The sequence below is a fragment of the Gopherus evgoodei genome, chromosome 1 (genome assembly GCF_007399415.2).
Source record: "Gopherus evgoodei ecotype Sinaloan lineage chromosome 1, rGopEvg1_v1.p, whole genome shotgun sequence".
NCBI classification, from domain to species: domain Eukaryota; kingdom Metazoa; phylum Chordata; order Testudines; family Testudinidae; genus Gopherus; species Gopherus evgoodei.
Window position 1 is genome coordinate 130442510 of NC_044322.1, and position 22028 is coordinate 130464537.

The 22028-nt window shown below is 43.2% G+C and overlaps 2 protein-coding genes across 4 annotated transcripts in view; one reads left to right on the forward strand and one right to left on the reverse strand.

Annotated features, from left to right (window-relative positions):
* PUDP (pseudouridine 5'-phosphatase) overlaps positions 1-11566 on the reverse strand; it is a 145814-nt gene extending 134248 nt beyond the window's left edge. The window contains exon 1 of the mRNA XM_030572322.1: positions 11441-11566. Within this exon, the coding sequence (XP_030428182.1) occupies positions 11441-11519 (79 nt within the window). The 5' untranslated portion in view covers positions 11520-11566. The remainder of the gene's footprint in view (positions 1-11440) is intronic.
* Positions 11056-22028, forward strand: part of STS (steroid sulfatase) — a 182845-nt gene continuing 171872 nt past the window's right edge. For all 3 annotated transcript variants that reach the window (XM_030572287.1, XM_030572271.1, XM_030572280.1), the window contains exon 1: positions 11056-11471. The gene's annotated coding sequence lies outside the window, so the exon portion shown is untranslated. The remainder of the gene's footprint in view (positions 11472-22028) is intronic.

Sequence of the window (22028 nt, forward strand, 5' to 3'; positions counted from 1 at the left end):
TCAATGAACTATGTACACAAACCATTTGTAGCTATTAATTTTATGTAGTGCCCATCACCATGACTTAGAGCGGTAAAAGATTTTAAATGGAAAATTATGTTCTGTACAAACTGTGAGGTATGACACCATTCCTTCACCCTGAAAGGAATTTAACAAACCAATTCAGGCAGGACATTTCTATTTTAATGTAAAGTAAAGCATAAGGAAAATACAGATATTTAATAGCAGATTTTTTGAGGAGTGAATGGAGTGGGGAATTGACACTTTTAAAAACAATGAAGCATGCACTTTTATCCTAAACTTATATACCTGGCTATATCCCTTTAAGAAAGGAGAATGTGTGGTAGATGACTTGTCTGTAGAAGCTGAGTCAGTGTAAACTTGCAGAACTCTGGAAGAATAGCTGGAAGGGAGGAATTATTGTTTCTGGAGCACAGAAGGAATTAACTAATTCATGCAATTGGGATTATTATTCAATTCTTGTGAATTTTTCATATTTGCTTTCTTGCCAGCATTGTCAACACTAATAGAAGATAAAGAGTAAATGTTTACCCTTTCTGTATCTGTTACTGTATCTGTACCCTTTCTGTATTTTGCACAAGTAGCATGGGAGGTTGTTGTATAAAAGGACTTTGATGGGAATTCTGTAGTGGTATTCGCTTATGGGCACACTCTTTTGTTTTATAATGTTAATGAGACATTTAAAGACTTTCCTATTTCTCCTGTAGTATAGCATATAGCACCAGTTCAAATAACAATCAATCCCCTGTAAATTGTTCTCTGTTACGGCTTGCACTCATGAATTAAACTTCTGAGGCTATAAACTAGCAATCTTCTAAAACTTTCCCCTGTTCAACATTGCTGAACACGTACAGCTCCTGTAGATTTCAATGGGACATATGGATGCTCAGCACTTTAAAAAATCAGGCCTCATTTATTCATGTCTAAGTATGGATTTTGGGAAACCCGCTGTAGGCGAAGAGATTTGAAAATGTTGGTCTGTGGTTACAACTGCATATGCTCTGTGTGTATATAATTTTCAAATTAGTTTGCTTTGGATGTAAATAATCAGAAGATGCAGTAAATAAAAAGGTCATGGGTAGATTAGAATCTCATTAAGAAAGAAAAAATATGTGGAATTTGCATTAAATACACCCCCTCCTGCTCTAATTTTCTATTTACTTTTAATAAACAATGATGCAAAATACACTGATTAGCAACATTTGAATCTATTGTTGTATGTACTGGCAAAGGGTAGGCAATTGCCAATGGGGGCTGCAAGAAGCTGCGGCCAGCATATCCCTCGTCCCCACGCTGCTTCCCGCAGCCCCCATTGGCATGGAGCAGCGAACTGCAGCCAGTGGGAGCCGCGATCGGCCGAACTTGTAGACACAGCAGATAAACAAACCGGCCTGGCCCGGCCCGGCCCGCCGGCGGCTTACCCTTGTGGGCCACATGCCAAACCTTGCCAATCCCTAGTGTAAAGTCCAGTAGATAATAGCATGCTGCACACTAACTGGCCCATGTGAACTCTCCTAAATGCACTAAAAGTTCCCTAATGCATGTTTCCATAGTCCTGTTTCAAACAGTACTATGTTAACATACAATAGGGAACTTTACGTGCACATCAGCCGGATCTGCATGGGCCAGTTAGTTAGCGCATACTAGAATTTACACCCCACTGGTGCAGACTAATGTATCATATGGATGAACTCAAAGACTTCCAAATGTAAGTAAGTGCAGTAATTAGGCTTATTGCATATTGATACATTAATGAGCAAATTACAAGAGCACAGATTTTATAAAATTCGGTGGCAGGTACGCCGAAGCCGCGGGACCGACAGACCTCCCGCAGGCAAGCTGACAAAGGCTGCCTGACTGCCGTGCTTGGGGCAGCAAAAAAGCTAGAGCCACCCCGATCAAGACCTAACATACTTATTTGAATGCTCCTCCCTAGATAACTGTTGTTACTATTGTGAATTATTTGGCATTATTTAAAAATTATTCCTCAGCTATTGAGGTGGGCTGATAAATAAATCCATGTATTTATTTAAATTTATTTGACAAATTCCACAATATTCTTGAATAAATTATTTTAGGTGCTTGTGGTTTATCTTCAAATATGAGCTCAGTTTTACCCACTATTACACTGCACAGGCTGCAGAATTCATATCATATTTAAGATCTAATAAGAACAGGATAAGAGTAAAAAGGGCAAAATTAAATCTTCTTCTGTCCAGAGGTGCATATCTTATTCATTGTGATGGATTTGGAGCTGCCTGTATTAATTTATGAATACTAGAAGTCATAGGCGTTTGATTCTTGTGAGGAGGGTTTACTGTCTCTTGACCTAGTTATTGCAGGGCTTACCGTATACACGTACTGAGTTAATTCAATAAGCATCTCAATACATGCAAACAGGTAGACAATAACTCAGGATTATTGACTTTAATTTTGCTATCCCTGACTTCTACTGAACTGAACAGGTTAACCAATCTGAGAAAACCAAACCAAGGAGGAGAACAACACAACTTGCATCTGAATTTTAAGTAATGCACAGAGAAAGAAAGTGAAGGTGAACCCAGACTCTAGAGGCTAAGGTATGACAGGCCTACATCGGGCTCTGTGTAAGGTAGATAAGCATATATACCTTCTGCTGTTTTTTAAATCCCTTTTTCTCGTGTTATAATTAACAATAGGAGCAAAGCAAAGAATACTTAGTTTTAAGAAGGCTGTTCTGGGCCAGTGTATTCACCAATGGTCACCAGCTCCCAAGGGAAGAACCACAGGTGACAAACTCAGTAAATGCAGTTGATGCACGGGGTGGCTTATCCCCTTATTCTGTTTAAGAGTGAGGGAAATGACACGATTCCATCTCAAACACAGGTAAGGGCATGAGGTCGAACACTTGAGGGGGTGCTCATGAAGAAATGGGGTAGCAGACCCAGACCAGTACCCAGTAGAGGGTCCCAGTTTGCATGTAGGGCAGGCAGATGCCCCAGGGGACAAAGGGAATCAGAGAAAAGGCCAATGGGAGTGTATGCAGTCACCAGTACAGCAGCCGGACTCCATCCACACTGTGTTCATCAATTCTGCAGAAACCAGAGAGGAGGAAGATAAGCTGAAGTTTGAGAGAGAAAGGCTGTGCTTGGAGGCCATGTGACTTGTTGATTGGAAACAGGAGAAGCAGCATTGGGATGAGGAGACAACGCAAGACCAAGCAGATAGAACAAGAGTGTCAGTAACACTATGGCCTGGAACTGGAGAAGATGTGCTAGAGGCTCACAGATTTGATAAGGAAGTCAGATACCATACCACATCCTCAGGGCCACACAATTCAATTTAGAACTCATCTCAAAAGCATTTCAAAATATACTCATGTCATCCCCATCCCTATAGTGAGGTAACAATTTAGAACAGTGGTAGGCAATCTGTGGCCCACAGGCTGCACAAGACCCATCAGGATAATCCATTGGCGGGCTGCGAGACAAGTGTTTACATTGACCATTTGCAAGCACAGCTGCTCGCAGCTCCCAGTGGCCGCTCGCAGCTCCCAGTGGCGGTTCACCATTCCCGGCTAATGGGAGCTGTGGGAAGTGGCGCGGGCCCAGTTCTCTTCTCACTTATGCCAGTGTAAATCAGGAGAAATGGTTATGTAGTTACACTGGCATAAAGCCAGAGTAAGAAGGACTAAAGCCCCATAATTGCAGCTGCAGTCCTTTTAAACGTGGCTCTCCTGGGTGCAGATATAATCCTTTCAATATGTACATAGTGAAACAAAATGGTATTCTTGATTAAGACTGCTGTATTCCTAGATACTCTTCTCACCCAACCCCATTCAAAACACCTGTTTTGGGTAATGCTGGGCAAGTAACACAAATGGTTCTAATGATGTTTCCTGAAAGGATTTTCCAACTGTTCTTTGGTCATCAGACAGAGGCAGCTAGATGTTGGTTAGGGCTTTTCTACACTGGCACTTTACAGTTCTGCAACTTTCTCGCTCAAGGGTGTGAAAAAACACCTCCTTGAGCGCTGCAAGTGCTGGTAGGTATTCCCCTCATGGAGGTGGGTTTTTTAGGCAGGGCCGTCCAGAGGATTCAGGGGGTCTGGGGCAAAGTGGGGAAGCTGTGGCGCTTGTACTCACCCGGCGGCGGTCCGGGTTTCTGGTGGCATTTTGGCAGCGGGGGGGCCCTTCAGTCGCTCTGGTCTTCGGCAGCACTGAAGAGCCCCCCGCCGCCGAAATGCCAGCCAAAGACCTGGACCACCGACGGGCCAGGGCTTGGGGGCCTGGGGCAAATTGCCCCACTTGCCCCCCCTCCCTCTGGTGCCCCTGTTTTTAGAGTATCCCAGCACTGTGCCGCGACTACACGAACCACGTTAAAGCACTGCCACTGCAGTGCTTTAACGTTGCCAGTGAAGAAGTGCCTTTACTTTTCAGATCATTCTTTCTGTCTACACATTAAAAGGCCAAATAACATTATTCTATTAATATACAAAATGATAACGATTCCATTTTAGCTTACTCAGTCATAACAGATGGTAAGAAGACTAATGCGGAACAACAACAAAAAATTCTACACACACAGTCTCCTCTCCTCTTACATAAACGAGGCATTCAGTTGTGATAAATCCCAGTTGAATCTTTATGGTTTGGAGCCACTGGATGATAATGAACTCTTGACATTGAAAAAGCTATTATCTAGTATTATAAAAATATCATGCTTGTCATTGACTTGAAAGTCAACATATGTAAGTTTAGAAGACATATCATATATACATATATAATATAGATATCCTTCAAGGCATGTTATGCTAGCTGTTGTATACTTTATCCTAATTCAGTAGACTTTTTTCCTGCTTCCATATATTCAATGTTAGTCTCATGTGCAGAAATGTTGGGATCAAACAAAAGAGACACCATGCCCTAAAAATACTAAATGGATCAACTACGTGTAGGTGTCTGAAAGCCGTTCTGTTCTTTGGATTTTATTTCAGTCAGCTAACCCACACAGTGAGTGATGAAAAAACATGTGGTTAGAAATGTAATTCCATTAGATTCTAGCAATTGTAAAAAGTAGGTCTCTATAAGCAAAAACTGAAGGGTCCTAAAAATAACCTGCCATATAAGCTCTGAGCATTTATTATTAAGAATAAAATATTCTCCTTTGCTTTAGGGAAAGCATGTGGTGATTCTGTACCATAAAAATGCTGTTTAAATAAAAACAAACTCTTTAGCAGTACATCAAAAATTAAAATTTAGTTATTCCTACTCTCTGGGAGTTGTACTACACAGTGAAGTCTGCACCACTTTTAAACTACTTTACTAAATCTTGCTGCATATGTAAAATAAAAGACAGGCTTTAAACAAATGTTACTACTGTAAATTAGAGCAGTGACTGATCGTTTCACTATAATTAATGAACTGTGAGAGTTTCCAATAAAAATACTATTTATTTTATTTGTTTAATTAGGGAGATTCTGCAGGTAATGTGCACATGATAAATTGTGTTTAAAAATGGGGAAAGGAGGGCACACGCTAAAATTATATCCACTAGCCGAAGGGCAAAGAGAAGACAAACCAAAAAGGAAAAAAATGCTGCAGAAAGAGAACCAAAATTATTACGAATACACTGTACTGAAGTGTGTGAGGGGGGCATGCTTTACACAGTGACATGACTAGAGTAACAGAGGGACTCAGACAAATGGGGATGGATTTCCATAGATGGTTACAGGGAACAGAGAAGTTGCTGCCCCTAGCCCAGTTCAGATGACATCTCAAGATGGAAATCAAGGACAACTTATCAAATTCAACTATGTTAAATGAACTTGGGGGAAAGACAGGCACTAACTTGATACATTTCACAACTTTTGCTGCCCCTTGATCAGTTGCAAAGCAAGTTCAATTTTCAATATTGCAGAAATTACAAATCAACTGTTAAAACTTCCTCACTAAATCTGGGAGACCTTAGACCAAGACTTTCAAAATTAGTTGCTTACAATTTTGCTAATAGTTTAAGCATAAAAATAGGTGCCAAGAATTTTCAAAAATGATGAGCACTCAGTAGCTCCAATTCAATTTAATGGGAGCGGCTGAATGCTCAATAATTTTGAAAAATCAAGCCACTTCTTTAAGTGCCTAACAAAGGATTCAAAGGCCTAGTTTGAGGCGTCCGCTTTTGAAATTTTGGCCATGCTCTTTTAAAATGTTTTTCCATGCAGATTCACTTGACATTTAAAAGTATGTATATAAATTATTTCTTCAACTTTCATATGCAGTATTTAGGTTAAAGATATTTTCTTCCTTTACACTATTAACATTAATTTAATATAAAAAACATCAAACCAAAATTAAAGGTCAGACTGATCTCACTCCATGTTTATGCCAATATTACTGTGCTGCTCATTCTTGCTCAGAGCACTAATAGGGCTATGTACATAATTAGAAGAGAATATCATAAGTATCTAACCACTCATTTCTCTCTCCAAAAAACAATGTAATTACTCCAGACCAGGCTGGATAAAAATCAATGGTTTTGTTGTTGTTTTGTTTTTTTAAACAAAAAAATGGATATTTTTATTTAAAACAGATTTATTTTGATAAAATGCTTTTTGAGGAAAAAAACTATCTAAAGAGAGTTTTAATTAAGATACATTATAGCTCAAAGATATCCCATCATGGATTAGGGATTATAAATTCTAATTCTATAGTATGAGACAATATATTTATGTAATGCTTAAGAAAAGTTTTGTAAATGAGTTCCAATAGCTCATGGATTCAGAGACCCAATCTTATGGGGTTCCAGGGGCTTCTGTATAGATTATTTAGATTAATCTTTCTATCTACCCAATGGGTCTCAGTGCTCAGTCGAGAAGATACCATCAGAGATGCTTAGTTTTGCAGTTCTTAAACTGTGGATTTGTGTGTCCAGAGGTAACATGCTGGTTAACAGCAAAAATGTTTTTAAATAAATAAATAAATAAATATACAGAGGAGAGAAATAACATATCTCAACTCTATTGTCCCTCTGCAAATTTGTGTACACAGAGTCAATCCCTTACCTCTCTCTAAAAGTGCAAAGTTTCAAAAAGTTCAATGAATAGAGGATTGTTGGGAGCGGAATAGATCTGCATAAGGAGAAGTCTGGAGATAAATGTGAGAAGCGAGGGACATACGCTTGTTTTGTTAAAATATTATATGTTTGCTGTTGAAGAAAAAAATCCAGAATACTTTACATTGTTGTTTTAGTTAAATAAAACAATTTAAATGTCTGTCTGGTGATGTTCTCCTCCTAATAAAGCATGGCAAGAAAATCCTCCAAATATTAATAATTAACCTGTTGCACTGGAGATAGTTCGCCTGCCAATGACTTCATAAATACCTGCTTCAATTACCTTCGGTAAATGAAAAAGCAAACAATCATTCATGTTCTGATTTAGCTGTAAAACTAATCTGAAAAGTTTTCAAAATAAGTCACTGTTTAAAAATGTATAGTGTGGGGATTGGTCCTGCTTTGAGCAGGGGGTTGGACTAGATGATCTCCTGAAGTCCCTTCCAACCCTGATATTCTATGATTCCATTATTCTAACTTCTAAAAATGAAGCCTACATCTATCTCCGAGTTGTGAAGAATATGTATTAAGGTTATAACAACCTACAAGAATGAACTTTTATGTAGAAAACCATGATTAAATCGAGTCGTGCTGAATAGTGATTTAAATCACGATTTAAGTCAATTTGATTTAAATAAAATCCACCCTGCTCCAGACATTTTTAACCACTTGAAAGACAGAACCACTATATAGGATCAAATTCTGGAAGCCACCTGACTGCTTGACCTTTTGCTTTCTGAAATTCACAGCTCCTGTTTACCATGTATACTCACAGAGATCATATTAAAGTTGTGACAGAACCCAAGACAGTTAAAGGTTGAAACAAGCCATAAACACTCTGATAACTAATTTATAATGGTGTGCATTGATAAAGTCATTAAGGGGGTGTCCCATTGTGCCTTGTAGTGGAAAACACTAAAGTATATTTTAATTTGAACAACAAATATTATTGTTTTCCCATTTTCATATTACTCTTCTTTTAATGCATTTTTCTGTGTGTACGTTTCCTTCATTTTTAAGAAGGAATCATATTAGTATTTTAGTATAAGAATTACTGAAAAATACAATTTTAATCTGAAAACTACTTCACAGTTTGAAGGAAGGGAAAAAAATTAGTCTTAATCCAGCTGGCCCAAGCACTTCACTAAATCAGAGCATCTGCACACAAGATGCTGTAGGTGAAGTCTGACTTTTATTTTAACAAATCCAGAAAGTGACACAAAAATTGGGGTATTTATCTATAACAGCCTGGAGAGATTAATTTAATAACAGTGAAGAGCAGGTTTAATACCTGGAGTGTCCCAAACACAGCAATCTCAGGTCCAAGAATTTGGGATCCCATATAATTAATTTCCCAGTATGATGTACAGCTCACATTCTAGGAAATTCTTAAAGCTGCCTCACTGTATGAACCGCCTGGGTCTGGGAGATTAAATAAGACTCAGAAGACTAATTAATTTCATTTTGTGGTACCTAATAAAGACAGAATCTCAAGTATTATTTATTTTTAGTGAGAGACAGTATGGTCTTTCAGAAAAATGCCTTTGGACAGTCTGTAACTTGAAGCACTAATCTTGAACACACTTATACAAGAGAAGTACAGTTAAAAATCAATGAGACTGCTCACGAAAATAAAGTTATTCATATATATAAATATGTGCAAGCTCAAGACCTACATACACTACTCCTGGAGGAATTCTGCACCACTGCGCATGTGCAGAATTTATGTCCCCTGCAGAAAAGTGTCTTTCTGACAGGGAAGCAAAGGGAAGCCACAAGAGCAGTAATTTGACTCTCCCCAGCAGTATGTTTCAGGGGCCAAAGGCAGCCAGCAGAGAGGCAAATCACTGTGGGGAGGCAGGACTAGGGAAGACCCAGGTGGTGGCTCCTACCCTGCGCTCGGCTCAGCTGCTAGTCCCAGCAGGGCTGGGGAGGACAGGACTTCCTCTTCCCTTGCATGGCATCCAGTGCCAGGTCAGATCCAACCCCAGATTTCTCCCCCGGCTGCAAGAAACTCTGCAAACTCTCTCTCCCCTCTCTTCCCCCTCCCCCCGCTTCCTGCACCCATCACTCCTTAGCTGCAATGAGAGGGATTCCTGTTCAGGATCCTCTGCTCCATCCGCTCAACCACAGTGCAGCCGGATCCCCTCATACCCAGACCCTCCTGCCAAGCCTCCCTCCCACACACACTCAGAAGCGTCCCCGATGAGCCCCACTTCCCCTGCACCTGGACCACCCTGACGAGCAACCTGCACCCAGATATCCATCCAGCTGCATCTGGACCCCCCAATGAGCCCACATCCATACCTCTTTGCCAAGCTCTATCCTCTGCACACCCAGACCCCACCTCCCACTGAGCCCCAACCACCTTCACCTAGACCCCCCTGCAGAGTCCCATTACCGTTGCACCTAGAAACCCCCAACAAGCTCCTATGCATCCAGATCCCACACTGAGCTGCCCGCAACCAGACTGACCCACCCAGAGAGCCCTCTCAACCCACACCTGGATCCCCCCACACTAAGCCCCTCCACACTTGGATCCTGCCTTGCTGAGCCTGCCTGCCCACACTTGGTGCAACTGGCACAGAGAGGCAGGGCCTGGGGTATTTCTGGGGCAGGCCTGGTCCTTGTGCTATGTCTGGCTGGGTGCAGCCTCACCTAGGGTGACCAGATAGCAAACGTGAAAAATCAGGACAAGGGGGTGGGGAGTAATAGGAGCCTATATAAGGAAAAAACCCAAAAATCAGGACTGTCCCTATAAAATCGGGACATCCGGTCACCCCAGCCTCACCACTGAGTCTGTGTCCCAGGGGGAGCTGCCCAGTGATCTCCCACCTGTGTGCAGCCAGTGGCCTGTGCACCCCAATGCCGCGCTGGAGCCTCCACATTTATTTGACAAATAAAATTCGCAGAATTATAAAATATTGTGTGCAGAATTCCCTCAGGAGTAAATTTTTACTCGTGTTGATAAATTAGACTCTGACTTTGAGGAGCATCAGGGCTGCTAGAAGTTTGTAAAAGTTTTATTTAAATTAAAAATACTAAAAACTAAAAAGAAAAAAATCCTATAGATCAATATAAATATTTCCATTAAAAAAAATCAGTGAAAACAGTGAGGTTTAGACAAATTAATATCCCCCTGGAGTGCAGCACTCAGAACCTGAAAGTGAAACTGAGTATAAACATGTGATACTGACTTCACTGACTGGCACTGTTTGGGATGAGAGAACTGCAAAAGGTGAACAAAGTACCTAAATAGTAACACGTTAATGAGCCTTTAAATATTTTTTTTCTTTTCTTATACAACGTAAGGTACTATGAGCAACACAAGTAAATAAATTTGTTTGCACAATATTTTTAAACTGATGTCCCTTTAAATTAAATGGAGACAATGAATGTGGAAGGGTAAAAATGGATATTTTCCAGAAGGGAAACAGAAAAAATAATGTATACGGTGGGCTAAACCAAAAAGACCTCTCTCATCCAGGAAAGGCATACAAACCCAAACCACGCTTTCCCAGAATTCTTCCAGGTGAAAAGTTTGGTTTCCTACATTATGACACGTCAACCAAAGTCAGAACCAAAGTCCGTGCGCAAGGATTACAGTAATCTACAGTAATGGTGCAAAATAAGGCTTTCATCCCGCAGGCACTTATGTACGTGCTTAAATACACGAACAGTCCCACGAACTAGTGAAAATCATCAAGGCCCAGTGTTACAGCACTACTGTAGAGCTGTAGTCATTCAAGGCAGCAGGGCGGAACAGTGTGTTTTATTTACTTATTACAGGAAGCAACCAACCCGGCTGAAATGAGACCGAGCCTACACACCAACTTTTCTACTAATAATGTGTTTCTCCAAAACAGCTGCCCCAGTCCTGCCTATTGCACTGGAGCTGTAAATTCTCCCGCGGCTTCCCCCTCAAATCAGAATTCGAGCCCGGTACCTTACACACCAAGGAGGCCAGAGGACTCTCGCAGGCTGGGGACTGAAAACCCCTTTCAAACCCACAGCGGGCTTGGCTTACACAGCTACCCCAGCACGCCCTGGTGGCAGCCCTATTCAGTGAGGAGGAGGGCACAGGAGAGTGAAGCAATGGTCTGAATAGCAGCAGCCCAGGGAGGGACCCAGCTCGAGCTTGCCCCCGCAGAGAGAGGGCTAGCAGCCAAGGGCGCCACTCAATCACCAGCGCGCGCCGTGCCACCCCTGGACAGGGACACGAGCGGCTGCGCCCGGCCCCTCTCCCGGCGCGGCAGCAGGAAGGGGCCGAACCGCACGGCCGCAGCCTGGCTTGAGAGCGGCCGGGAGCAGCCGAGGCGCGGGCTACGCACCCAGCAGGAGACCGTCCATGTCAAAGATCAGGTGGGTGGCGGGCCGCGGCGGAGCGGGGCGGCAGGAGGACGCGGCCATGGCGGGGCAGCAGCTGGAGCACAAGCCGAGGAGCCGGGCGGCGCAAGCGCTGTTAGCCACCGGCGAAGGGGAGGCGGGAGCCTGCTGCAGCGTTACTGCTTGATAGTGGGGAAGGCGCAGAGCTGGGGCTGGTGCCGGTGCAGTGCAAGGGCTGCGGGATGCTCACACGAAGCGCTCTGCGCTGCAGCTTGGGACTGCGGGCTGCACTGCTTCCTCCCATGCGCCCCGAGGGAGAAGGGAGCGGGTGCTGCAGATTTCTGCCTCTCTCCCTCTAGGGCGGCTCTGGATTCGGGAGAGAATCCAAACCATGTCCGGAGAGCATCTGGGCCACAGCCGCAAGAGCAAACTCCATTTGTAGCCAGTGTCACTGAGGCTGTAGGAGCCTCTGTAGTACCCAGGCACAACCCCCAGAGTGTATGGAGGCCTGGCCAATTTGATAACTAGGCATAACTCCTATCTCTCCCCAGAGGCGGGAACAGACTAACGGCATGGCTACACTACGAAATTAGGTCAGTTTTATAGAAGTCGATGTTTATACAGTCCCTGCTAAGTGCATTAGGTCCGCGGAGTGTGTCCTGAATACCGTGGCTAGCATTGACTCACAGAGTGGTGCACTGTGGGTAGCTATCCCAAAGTCCCCGCTGCCCATTGGAATTCTCGGTTAAGCTCCCAATGCCTCACGGGGCAAAAACATTGTCGCAGGTGGTTTTAGGTGCATGTTGTTAGTCTCCCCTCCTTTCCTCTCGCCTTGAAAGCAACGACAAACAATCATTTTGCGCCTTTTTTCCTGGGTTATCCATGTAGATGCCGTAGTATGGCATGCATGGAGCCCACTCAGCTGCGTACTGCTTTTGTGAGCATTATAACCACCTCGCGCATTATCCTGCAGTATGTGCAGAGCCTAACTAGGAGCCGCCAGCATGAGGAAGATTGTGAGGAGGACGTGTACACACGCATTCCTAAAACCTCGGGATGTGGCAATTAGTTTATCATGCTGCAGTGAGGCAGGTTGGTACAGTGGAACACCGATTCTGGACCCAGCAAACAAGCACAGACTGGTGGGACCGCCTAGTATTGCATGTCTGGGTTGATTCATAGAGTCATAGAATATGAGACTTGGAAGGGACCTCAGGAGATTATCTAGTCCAATCCCCTACTCAAAGCAGGACCAATCCCCAACTAAATCATCCCAGCCAGGGCTTTGTCAAGCCTGACCTTAAAAACCTCTGAGGAAGGAGATTCCACCACCTCCCTAGGTAAACCATTCCAGTGGGGTGGGGCCACAAATGAGGGGTCCAGAATGTGGGAGGGGGCTCAGGGCTGAGAGAGGGAGTTGGGGTTGGGAGGGGGCGAGGTCTTCGGCTAGGGGGATGTGTGCTCTGGAATGGGGCTGAAGATCAGGGATTTGGGGTGAAGGAGGAGGCTCCAGGCTGAGGCCAAGGTGTTCGGACTTTTGGAGGGGGCTCAGGGCCAAGGCAGGAGGTTGGGGTGCGGTAGGGGATGTGGGCTCTAGCTGTGGGTGTAGGATCTGGGATGGAGTTGGGAATGAAGAGTTTCAGGTGCAGAAGGGGATGTGAGCTCTGGGAGGGAATTTGGTTGTGGGAGGGGGATCAGGGCTGGGGCAGAAGGTTGGGGTGCGGGAGGGGATTCAGAGTGTGGGCTCTAGCTGGGTGCCACTTATCTCAGGCGGCTCTCGGAAGTGGCCGGCATGTATGGACAGCTCCTAGGCACAGGGGCCTGGGAGCTCTGCCTATGCCTGCAGGCGCCGCCCCCATAGCTCTCATTGGCCATGGTGGGAGCTGCGAAGCTGGCACTCAGGGCGAGGGTGGAACGTGGAGCCCCCTGGCCCTGATGCCTAGGAGCTGGACATGCCTGCTGCTTCTGGGAGCTGCGCAGAGCCAGGGCAGACAGGGAGCCTGCCTTAGCCCTGCTGTGCCGCCGACCAAACTTTTAGCAGCCTGGTCAGCGGTGCTGACCAGAGCCACCAGAGTCCCTTTTTGACCTGGCGTTCCAGTCAAAAATTAGACCGCTGACAATCCTGACTGCAGAGTTAAATCGATGCAAGACAGCTTACGTCGATCTAGCTATGGAAGTGTCTACACTTAAATTTCACTTCAGCTGACATAACTGACCCACTATGCCCACTTGATAACTTCACCTCCATGAGAGATGTAGAGTCAAAATCGATGTAATTTGGTCAGCACAGCGTTAGTATAGACACTGCAGTGCTTTTGTTGACTGTTACTAGCTTTCAGGAGCCATCCCACAATGCCCCACACTGATAGTACAATCAGTACAAGTGCTGCTGGTGAGGATGTGCACCGCCAACACAGGGAACAAAGTATAGACATGCACAAGCTGTGTAATTACAGCGCAGCCAAGATTATCCCTAGGGGGATCTGGGGTCAAGGACAAGCCCCACCTCCCAACCGAGGGGTAGGAGAGAGGCAGCCCAATTTGCCATACCCTAGGGATGACTCTGGAGGCAGCTGTATGCTAAGATAAGTTAGGTCGACTTCATTTTGTAGTGTAAACATGGCCCTTGTCTCAGATACCAAGTATGTCACTTTTCCTAATAATTGTATCAACCGGGAATTGGATTGTGATCTTTAAAAAGCAAACAAACACACACAATGCATGGACAAAAGAAAAAAATGTGAATCTGTTATGTGGCAAATTACTTTAAAATTGACGCAGTGCTTAGAATACCAGCGTATCAATTGCTTCAAAAGCTGCTGTAAGAGTGTAGGCAGTTTATCAGGGGTTTCTTGCAAGGATTTGTTTATCAAGCATGTTTAACAAATACTAGTGTAGTCATTGATTAGAAGGGTAGTTGTACATATAATTTAATACATTTTCCCTAATATAATATTCTAATTAATGTAGTTTTGTCACCTAGATTAGTTGATAACGTGACGTCAGTACTCACTGACTACAAGAAATTACATCAGAATGAGCCATGTAACATGAGACAGCGATTTTCATATGCAAAAAGGAATGTTTTCTGTACAAATTCCTTCTAACATTTTGAAAATGTAACCAAACTATCTTTACCAAAAAATTGGTCTATTTGATCCAGAGCTTTTGAATATGTTAAAAATTGGTGAATCGCAGACAAACCCCATTCTATAAATCAAACAATCATTGTATTCTAAAGGAGACTAGTCTTACAGCTGGATGCTCTGCATTACAAAATCATATTATGTTTAAACGTGATTGTGATCAAGTTAGCTGCCCAAAAGATGACTGTAATTTGTCCTACTCTACATTGGCTGGGTCAATTGTGATCAGCATTATGTCAGCTAATTCTTCACAGTTACGTTCCAATACAAGAATATCCTCCAATATAAATAGGGAAGCCTCCTTAGATTTATTCAATATAATTACATCCACTTAATGAACAAATGAAGGTGGGGAAAGTCCAAGCAGACACAATAAGGTCATAGTATAGTATCATCACAAACATCTAAAATAGTTAATTCCAGTTTTATTGGATGCCTTTACATAATCTGACTCATAAATATCACAACAATAGTGTTTTCTTGAAACTGGAGAAGAAAAAAAAAGGAGGGTGTGAAGAGAAATGGTATAACTGTCTTTCTTATTTTAATGACTTTATTTTTAATTTTAAACTTTTCCATGTGATGTGATGAAGCATGACCCATTTAAATCATCTGTTCAGTTGTGATTTGTGAGAACATTCAGTGGGGCATTGGTCCTGCACCTGGTAATGCACCTGGCATTGGTCACTGTCGGTAAACAGGGTACTAGGCTGGATGGACTTTTGGTCTGACCCAGCATAGCCATTCTTATTTGAGATCAGTGATACCCAGAAGGCTAATAAGGAGCCATGGTCTGCTTGGTGAGAAGGATGGAAATGGGATATAGAGATACAATCATGCTGATAGGCCCTGAACCTGCACAGATTAAGCAAATGCTTAACTTTACATACTGTGAATAGTCTCAATGACTCTCGGTGCATATAGCTAAGCATGTGCATAAGTCTTTACACCAGTGGTTTTCAATCAGGAGTGCATGTACCCTGGGGGTACATGGAGGTCTTCCAGGGGGTACATCAACTCATTTAGATATTTGCCTAGTTTTACAACAGGCTACAAAAAAAGCACTAGTGAAGTCAGTACAAACTAAAACAGGATTTCTCAAACAGGGGTCGCCGCTTGTATCGGGAAAGCCTCTGGCAGGCCAGGCTGGTGTGTTTTCCTGCCCCATCTGATCGCAACTCCCATTGGCCTGGAGCAGTGATCTGCGACCAGTGGGAGCCGTGATTGGCCAGACCTCTGGATGGGGCAGGTAAACACACCAGTCTGGCCCACCAGGAGTTTTCCCTACATAAGCGGTGATCCTTGTTTGAGAAACCCTGAACTAAAATGTCATACAGACAAATGACTTGTTTATACTGCTCTATATACTGTACACTGAAATGTAAGTACAATATTTATATTCCAATTCATTTATTTTGTAATTATATGGTAGAAATGAGAGAGTAAGCCCTTTTTCAGTAATAGTGTGCTGTGACACTTTTGTATTTTTATGCCTGATTTTATAAGTAAGTAGTTTTTAAGTGAGGTGAAACTTGGGGGTACGCAAGACAAATCAGGCTACTGATAGGGGTGCAGTAGTCTGGAAAGGTTGAAAGACATTGCTTTTTTACATGATCAGGGCCTTACTTGGTATGATCACGTGTGAAGGGTCAATTATATTTTGTTGTTTTTTAATAAATGTAAATTAACACCCTGTGGCCTATACTGGAAAAGGATGTTTTTAAAAATACCTCAGTCCCAAAAAAGAACAACTTTCTTAGGTTTCGTACAGAGAGAATTTCACCTATAGGCAACATCTGTTGGAAATGTTCAAGTGCATGTGAGTGCAACTGAATGCCCAGTTAGGGGCATGATTGCCAGTTTTAGATATGAAGTTCAAGTACAATTTTTTTGTGTTATGTTACCTCAGTGTCATTCTCTAACTCAGGACCTGGGCACTGATTCAGGAAAGAATTTAAGCAGTTACACAACTTTAAGTCAATGAAACTTAAGAACATGCTTAAGAACTTTTCTGTGTTGCATTGGACTTGGTGTGCTTTCAGAATTGTGCATCTGGCCCTGAAGTCATTTGGATCATACCCTTAAAAACAAAGGAAAGATTTACATATTTTTCTTAAGTTATTGAATTCTGAAATGTATTGATGAGAGTGTGTAACATTTTTTGAAATCTTGTTATAAGACCTGAGACTGTTCAGAAACATGGTCCCAGAAATAGCAGTCTTTACAGAAGTGATAGAAACATGTTTTACCGTACGTACCACTCTGAATTTACTTTTGTTTTTCTTGTTGTCCTGCAGACAGCTGTGGCAAAGAGGATAAATGGATCTAAAGCTATTTTGCTTTGAATTTTAAAAGAAGTCTAAAGACAAAAATAACCCAGTAACTTAGAAGCCTTCACAATGACTTAAATAAAAGCTTGTAAACCCGTTATTAATAATACATTACCTGGAGTGATTTATAATTAAATGAAATGAACAAACTGAAATTCAAGATAGTTGCAATACTTGAGTCTGCTAAACCCTAATAAAAGAAGCACATTCCAATTGTAAGGGACTGGGGCATAGTGGTCACAGTTAGGCTGGTGTCCACAAGTCAATGACAGTCACAAGGCAACAGTCAGAGAACAGGGAATAGAGTAATCACTAGAGCCGGGATGAATAAGCAAGAGTCAGGCTCAGAGTCAGGCTGGGGTCAGAGACCAGAGATCACAGTTAGTTGCTAGGCTGGAATCAGAAGGCAAGAGTCAGGATCGGAGTCAGGCTGGGGTCAGAAATGGGAGAAACTGAAAGCAAAGTGAGATCTGGCATCACAACAGGCCAGAATCCTGTGTGGTGTACAGACAATTCCCTGCGGCACCCTCCAGCATTAAATAGTGAGCATGAGCCAATCAGAGGGCTGCAGGGTGATATCATTCTGGATCATTTGGGAAGTACTTCCTTTAGTGCTTAATCTCCACAGTGCTTCTTGGATACAGCTCTGCATGGCCCAAAGTGGGAAAGTTAGCTACTGCCTGTTCTGCAGGCCTGGGTTCTAGTCCAATAGATCTTTATACGAATAGTGAGTGTTACAGCAAAAATCTTTCACCTTGAGAACATGAATCAAGTTACTTTCATTGTTTCTGCTTGTGTTCTTACAATTGAAAGAGAATATGAGCCCCTCACAGCTGACTGGCAGAGGGCCTTTCATACTGTAGCTCCTATCAGGCCTGATACACTCTTTGCGCTAACCTGCTGTTTAAGTATCTTGATGAATCAGTCGTAACACAGTAAATTCAGTTAGTTTTCGGAATAACATGCAATATTCCAAGGAGAGGAACATACAGTAAAAGTTTAATTTACTTTCACAAATAACAACAGTATTTGTAAAACAGGAAACTCATCCCCAAAAGACACATAACCCCAAAAGTTACCTTCACTTTAATGCTAAGTAACTAGAAGGCAAAGTCTTAACCTCAGTGATCCCACACAATCAAATATATGGGAATGACTTTGATTGCCTGGTAGTTCCTGCGGTTACTTGATCCTCAGACATTCCCTCTAGGTTTTTCTAAAGTGAACAATATCTCACTGTGATGCTGCAGGATTTAAGGACTCCTAGATTTCCACTTCGTCATCCATAGCAGCTCACAACCATGCTAAAGGCATAGTCCTAATTTCCACCAGGCATGAGTAATGCAGTCATACAAATCTCATGCCAACAGAACACAGGGGCGCCCGGGGGGCGGGGGCAAGTGGGGCAATTTGCCCCAGGCCCTGGGCTCCTCAGGGGCCCCCACGAGAATGGCTGAGGCTCCCTCCCCGGCCCTGGCCCAACCCCACCTCTGCCCCTCTCCTGAAGCCTCAGCGCATCCAGGAGTGCCCCCTTACCACGTGACTCTGAGTGGGGAGGAGCTCAGGCCCTGCCAGAGCCACGCTGCATCTCTGTTCAGGGACACTCCTGGATGCGGCGCGCTGAGGCTCCAGGTGAGGGGGGAGCCGGGAGTAAGGGGCCGAGGAGGTTGGATAAGGGGCAGGGAGTCCCAGGGTCAGTCAGGGGATGGGGAGGGGGCAGAGGTGGGGGGGGCGTTCAGGAGACAGAGAACGTAGGGGTTGGATCGTGGGCATTCCGTGGGTCTGTCAGGACTCAGCGGGGGGGTGGATAGGGGTTGGGGCAGTCAGGGGACAGGGAGCAGGGGTGGGGTCCCGGGTGGTGGTGGGGGGAGGTCTCTGGGGGACGGTGAGGGGACAAGGAGCAGGATGGATTGGGGATTCTGAGGGGGTGGACAGTCGGGGGGCAGGATGTGGGTGGGGGTCGAATAGGAGGCAGAGCCAGGCTGTTTGGGAGGCACAGCCTTCCCTACCCTAAAGCTCATTCAGCAGTTTGCAGAAGAGCCAAGCTGTTAGTTTTTCCATTAGGGCTACCATCCCTTTCACTTCTCAAATGCCAAATTATAGTCTATATTTTATTTCAGTGCCATAGGGAGATTCATCTCAGGGGAGGGTAGCTTCATTTAAAATTAGCCACTAGGGGAGGGATCACATGAGAAGAGCAATATCCTACACCACCTACCTCCTTCCCAGCCCTACCAAGAGAGACCCCCCTCCCCTGCATTCCCTGAGGCTTCAAAGAGGTTAATTCATTGGTTCTCAAACTTTTGTGCTGGTGACCACTTTCACATAGCAAACCTCTGATTCCAACCCTCCCTCTTATAAATTAAAAACACTTTTTTATATATTTAACACTATTATAAATGCTGGAGGCAAAGTGGGGTTTGAGGTGGAGGCTATCAGCTCACGACCCCCAGTAGTAGCCTCGTGACCCCTTGAGGGGTCCCGAACCCCAGTTTGAGAATCCCTGGGTTAATTTAATTTTAGCACCCTGTATCCATTCACATGCTTGTGCTATTTTGAGCATTTCAGTTTTCACAACATAGGCTCATCCCAGGTTCTGGAACAAGCTCAAATGCTCAGTTCGTGGAGTATGTACATAAACTATAATAAAGACAAACCCACAGTAATCGTCTCCAGTTTGTGAGGGACCCCAGGGAGCCAGTCTCTAAGAAACAGATAAATGCATGGAGGTTAAGTCCATTAATGGCTATTAGCCAGGATGGGTAAGGATTGGTGTCCCTAGCCTCTGTCAGAGGGCGGAGATGGATGGCAGGAGAGAGGTCACTTGATCATTACCTGTTAGGTTCTCTCCCTCTGGAGCACTTGGCATTGGCCATTGTCATAGACAGGATAGTGGGCTGGATGGACCTTTGGTTTGACCCGGTATGGCTGTTCTTATGTTGTAACCTAAATGAACCCAAAGTTATGGAGACAGATATGAGTCAAGGAAGCCAGCAGAGTATCAGAAACCTGGAAAAATCTCTTACTGAATGGGCTCGGGCGTTTGGTCACAAGCTGAGGTGGTTCAAAACTTTTGGATTTTTTTTTAGCAGAATTTTTTTATTGTTTCTTTAAACAATCAAACACAGCAAGCAGCAAATATTTGGCCACACAATTCTGAAACCCAAAACCATATTCAGGTTTTGGCAGACTAATTTCAGCTTTTCAATTAAAAAAAAACATAACAAATCTTGAAGGAAAGCAGACATTGTCTGTGATTTTTTTCTGCTTTTTAAAAACCCTTAGTTTTTGATCCAAAAAAAGTTTTGACAGAAAATATTTGTCCAACCCTTTTAATGAGCTTTAGTGCCTTTTAGCAGTAGCTGATGCTGAGAACCAGTGATACCTTGTAAAGAAGTTTTCTCAAAACTGGGTTTATGCCGAGATGCGGAAGGTTTATTTTTCCCAGGGCTGCCCGTGCAGGGGGGAGCAAGTGGTGCAATGGCCCTCACAAGAATATAGCATTGTATAGTATTGCAATTTTTTTATGGAAGGAGCCCCTAAAATTGCTTTGCCCCAGGCCCCCTGAATCCTCTGGGCGGCCCTGATAGAACATTCATATTACATCACCATTATTTATTCTGTGCCAAATCCTAAAGCACCCGAATGCTTCCTGGTCTGTTCAGGCTTGACTGATCTTCAGGTTGTCATGATGGTACAGTAAGGGATGCAGAGTACAAGGTGTCTTGACTAGTCTGGAAGGCCCAGATCTACCAAGGTATTTAGGCTCCTCGCTTCCAGTGAAATCAATATATTTGTGTATATGGGCCAAAGTGCTCTGGACATTTCACTGACTGCGGATCCTGACACTCACTTCTCCTGTGCAGGATCCATAGAGACCACTAGTATCCTGAGGCAGCAGAAGCCCCAACAGAGTCACTTGGGTGGAGTGAAGAAAGAAAAATATTTAGGAATCAAGGTTCTTACTGTGAACCCTCCAAAAACTTGATAGAAAGGATATTAGGAATTTTAGGAATCAGGAAACATCAGGGGCCCTCTCTCCTTCTCCCTGAGATTGGGGGCCAATCAAATTGCTAGTTGAATGCTCTGTGTATATTGTTACATATATATGGTACAAGAAAGAAAGAAGGATGCAACGTGACCAAGTTAAAATATAATACTTATAATAAATACATTATTAATCAACCAGCAAATGAGTACAATATATACAATGGACTATAGCATACAATTGATGTTCAAGCAGAGCTCTGTTGAAATGAGTGAGGAGTTGTGATTAAAAATCAGTGGTATTATGATCTTGTGGACTGTATTTTATTTCAGACAGAATTTGGAATTCTAATTAACTTATTTTATCACTTGATGGAAATATTTTCCTAACCTATTTCTTTTGTCTGAAGTAGTGCACTGTAGCTTTTTTCCTGAATTGCTGTGTTGTGTCCTATGCCTAGATCAGAAGTCATTCCAAAATGGTCAGTTAAGAGATATATAGCAGAGAAGACCTGCTCAGCAACAAGTGCACCAGCAATAAATTCCTCCAGAGCTTTAAACCTAAACAGAAATTCATACGTTTATTTTTTTTCTGCAAAGTAGAAGAGATATGCACAACAGATGAGTGTTCCTATTTTCTCTTTAACTGGCAAGTAATTGAACCAAGAACAATGAAGAGATTTTTGTGGTCCTTTTTCACTGACTCGTCCTCCCTTGCAGTTTTTTTCTCTCTCCACAGTAATAAATAAATAAATAAATAAAATAAAACTCTTCTATGGCTGCTATAGGGCCTGAATCTGCACCACTTAAGTCAAAGGGAGCTTTGTCATTGATTTCAGTAGGTGCAAGATCAGGTGTGTAATGATAAGACAACACTAATCGCTCAATTAAAACTAGCTAAATATGCAGAAATATAGAAGTCCTTAAATTTACCTACTTTCCCTGTAAGAAAATGGAATGTTCCCAAAGGAGCATGTTTGTCTGGAAGATTGACAGTCCCCATTCAGGCACCTGAATAAGTAAGTAACTAGACGTGGGACCGTCATCTCATCCATCTAAACATAATTCTAAAATTTGGGGAAACTTTGCGGACTGCAACACTTTTTCACATCAATGAGTGATATCAATGG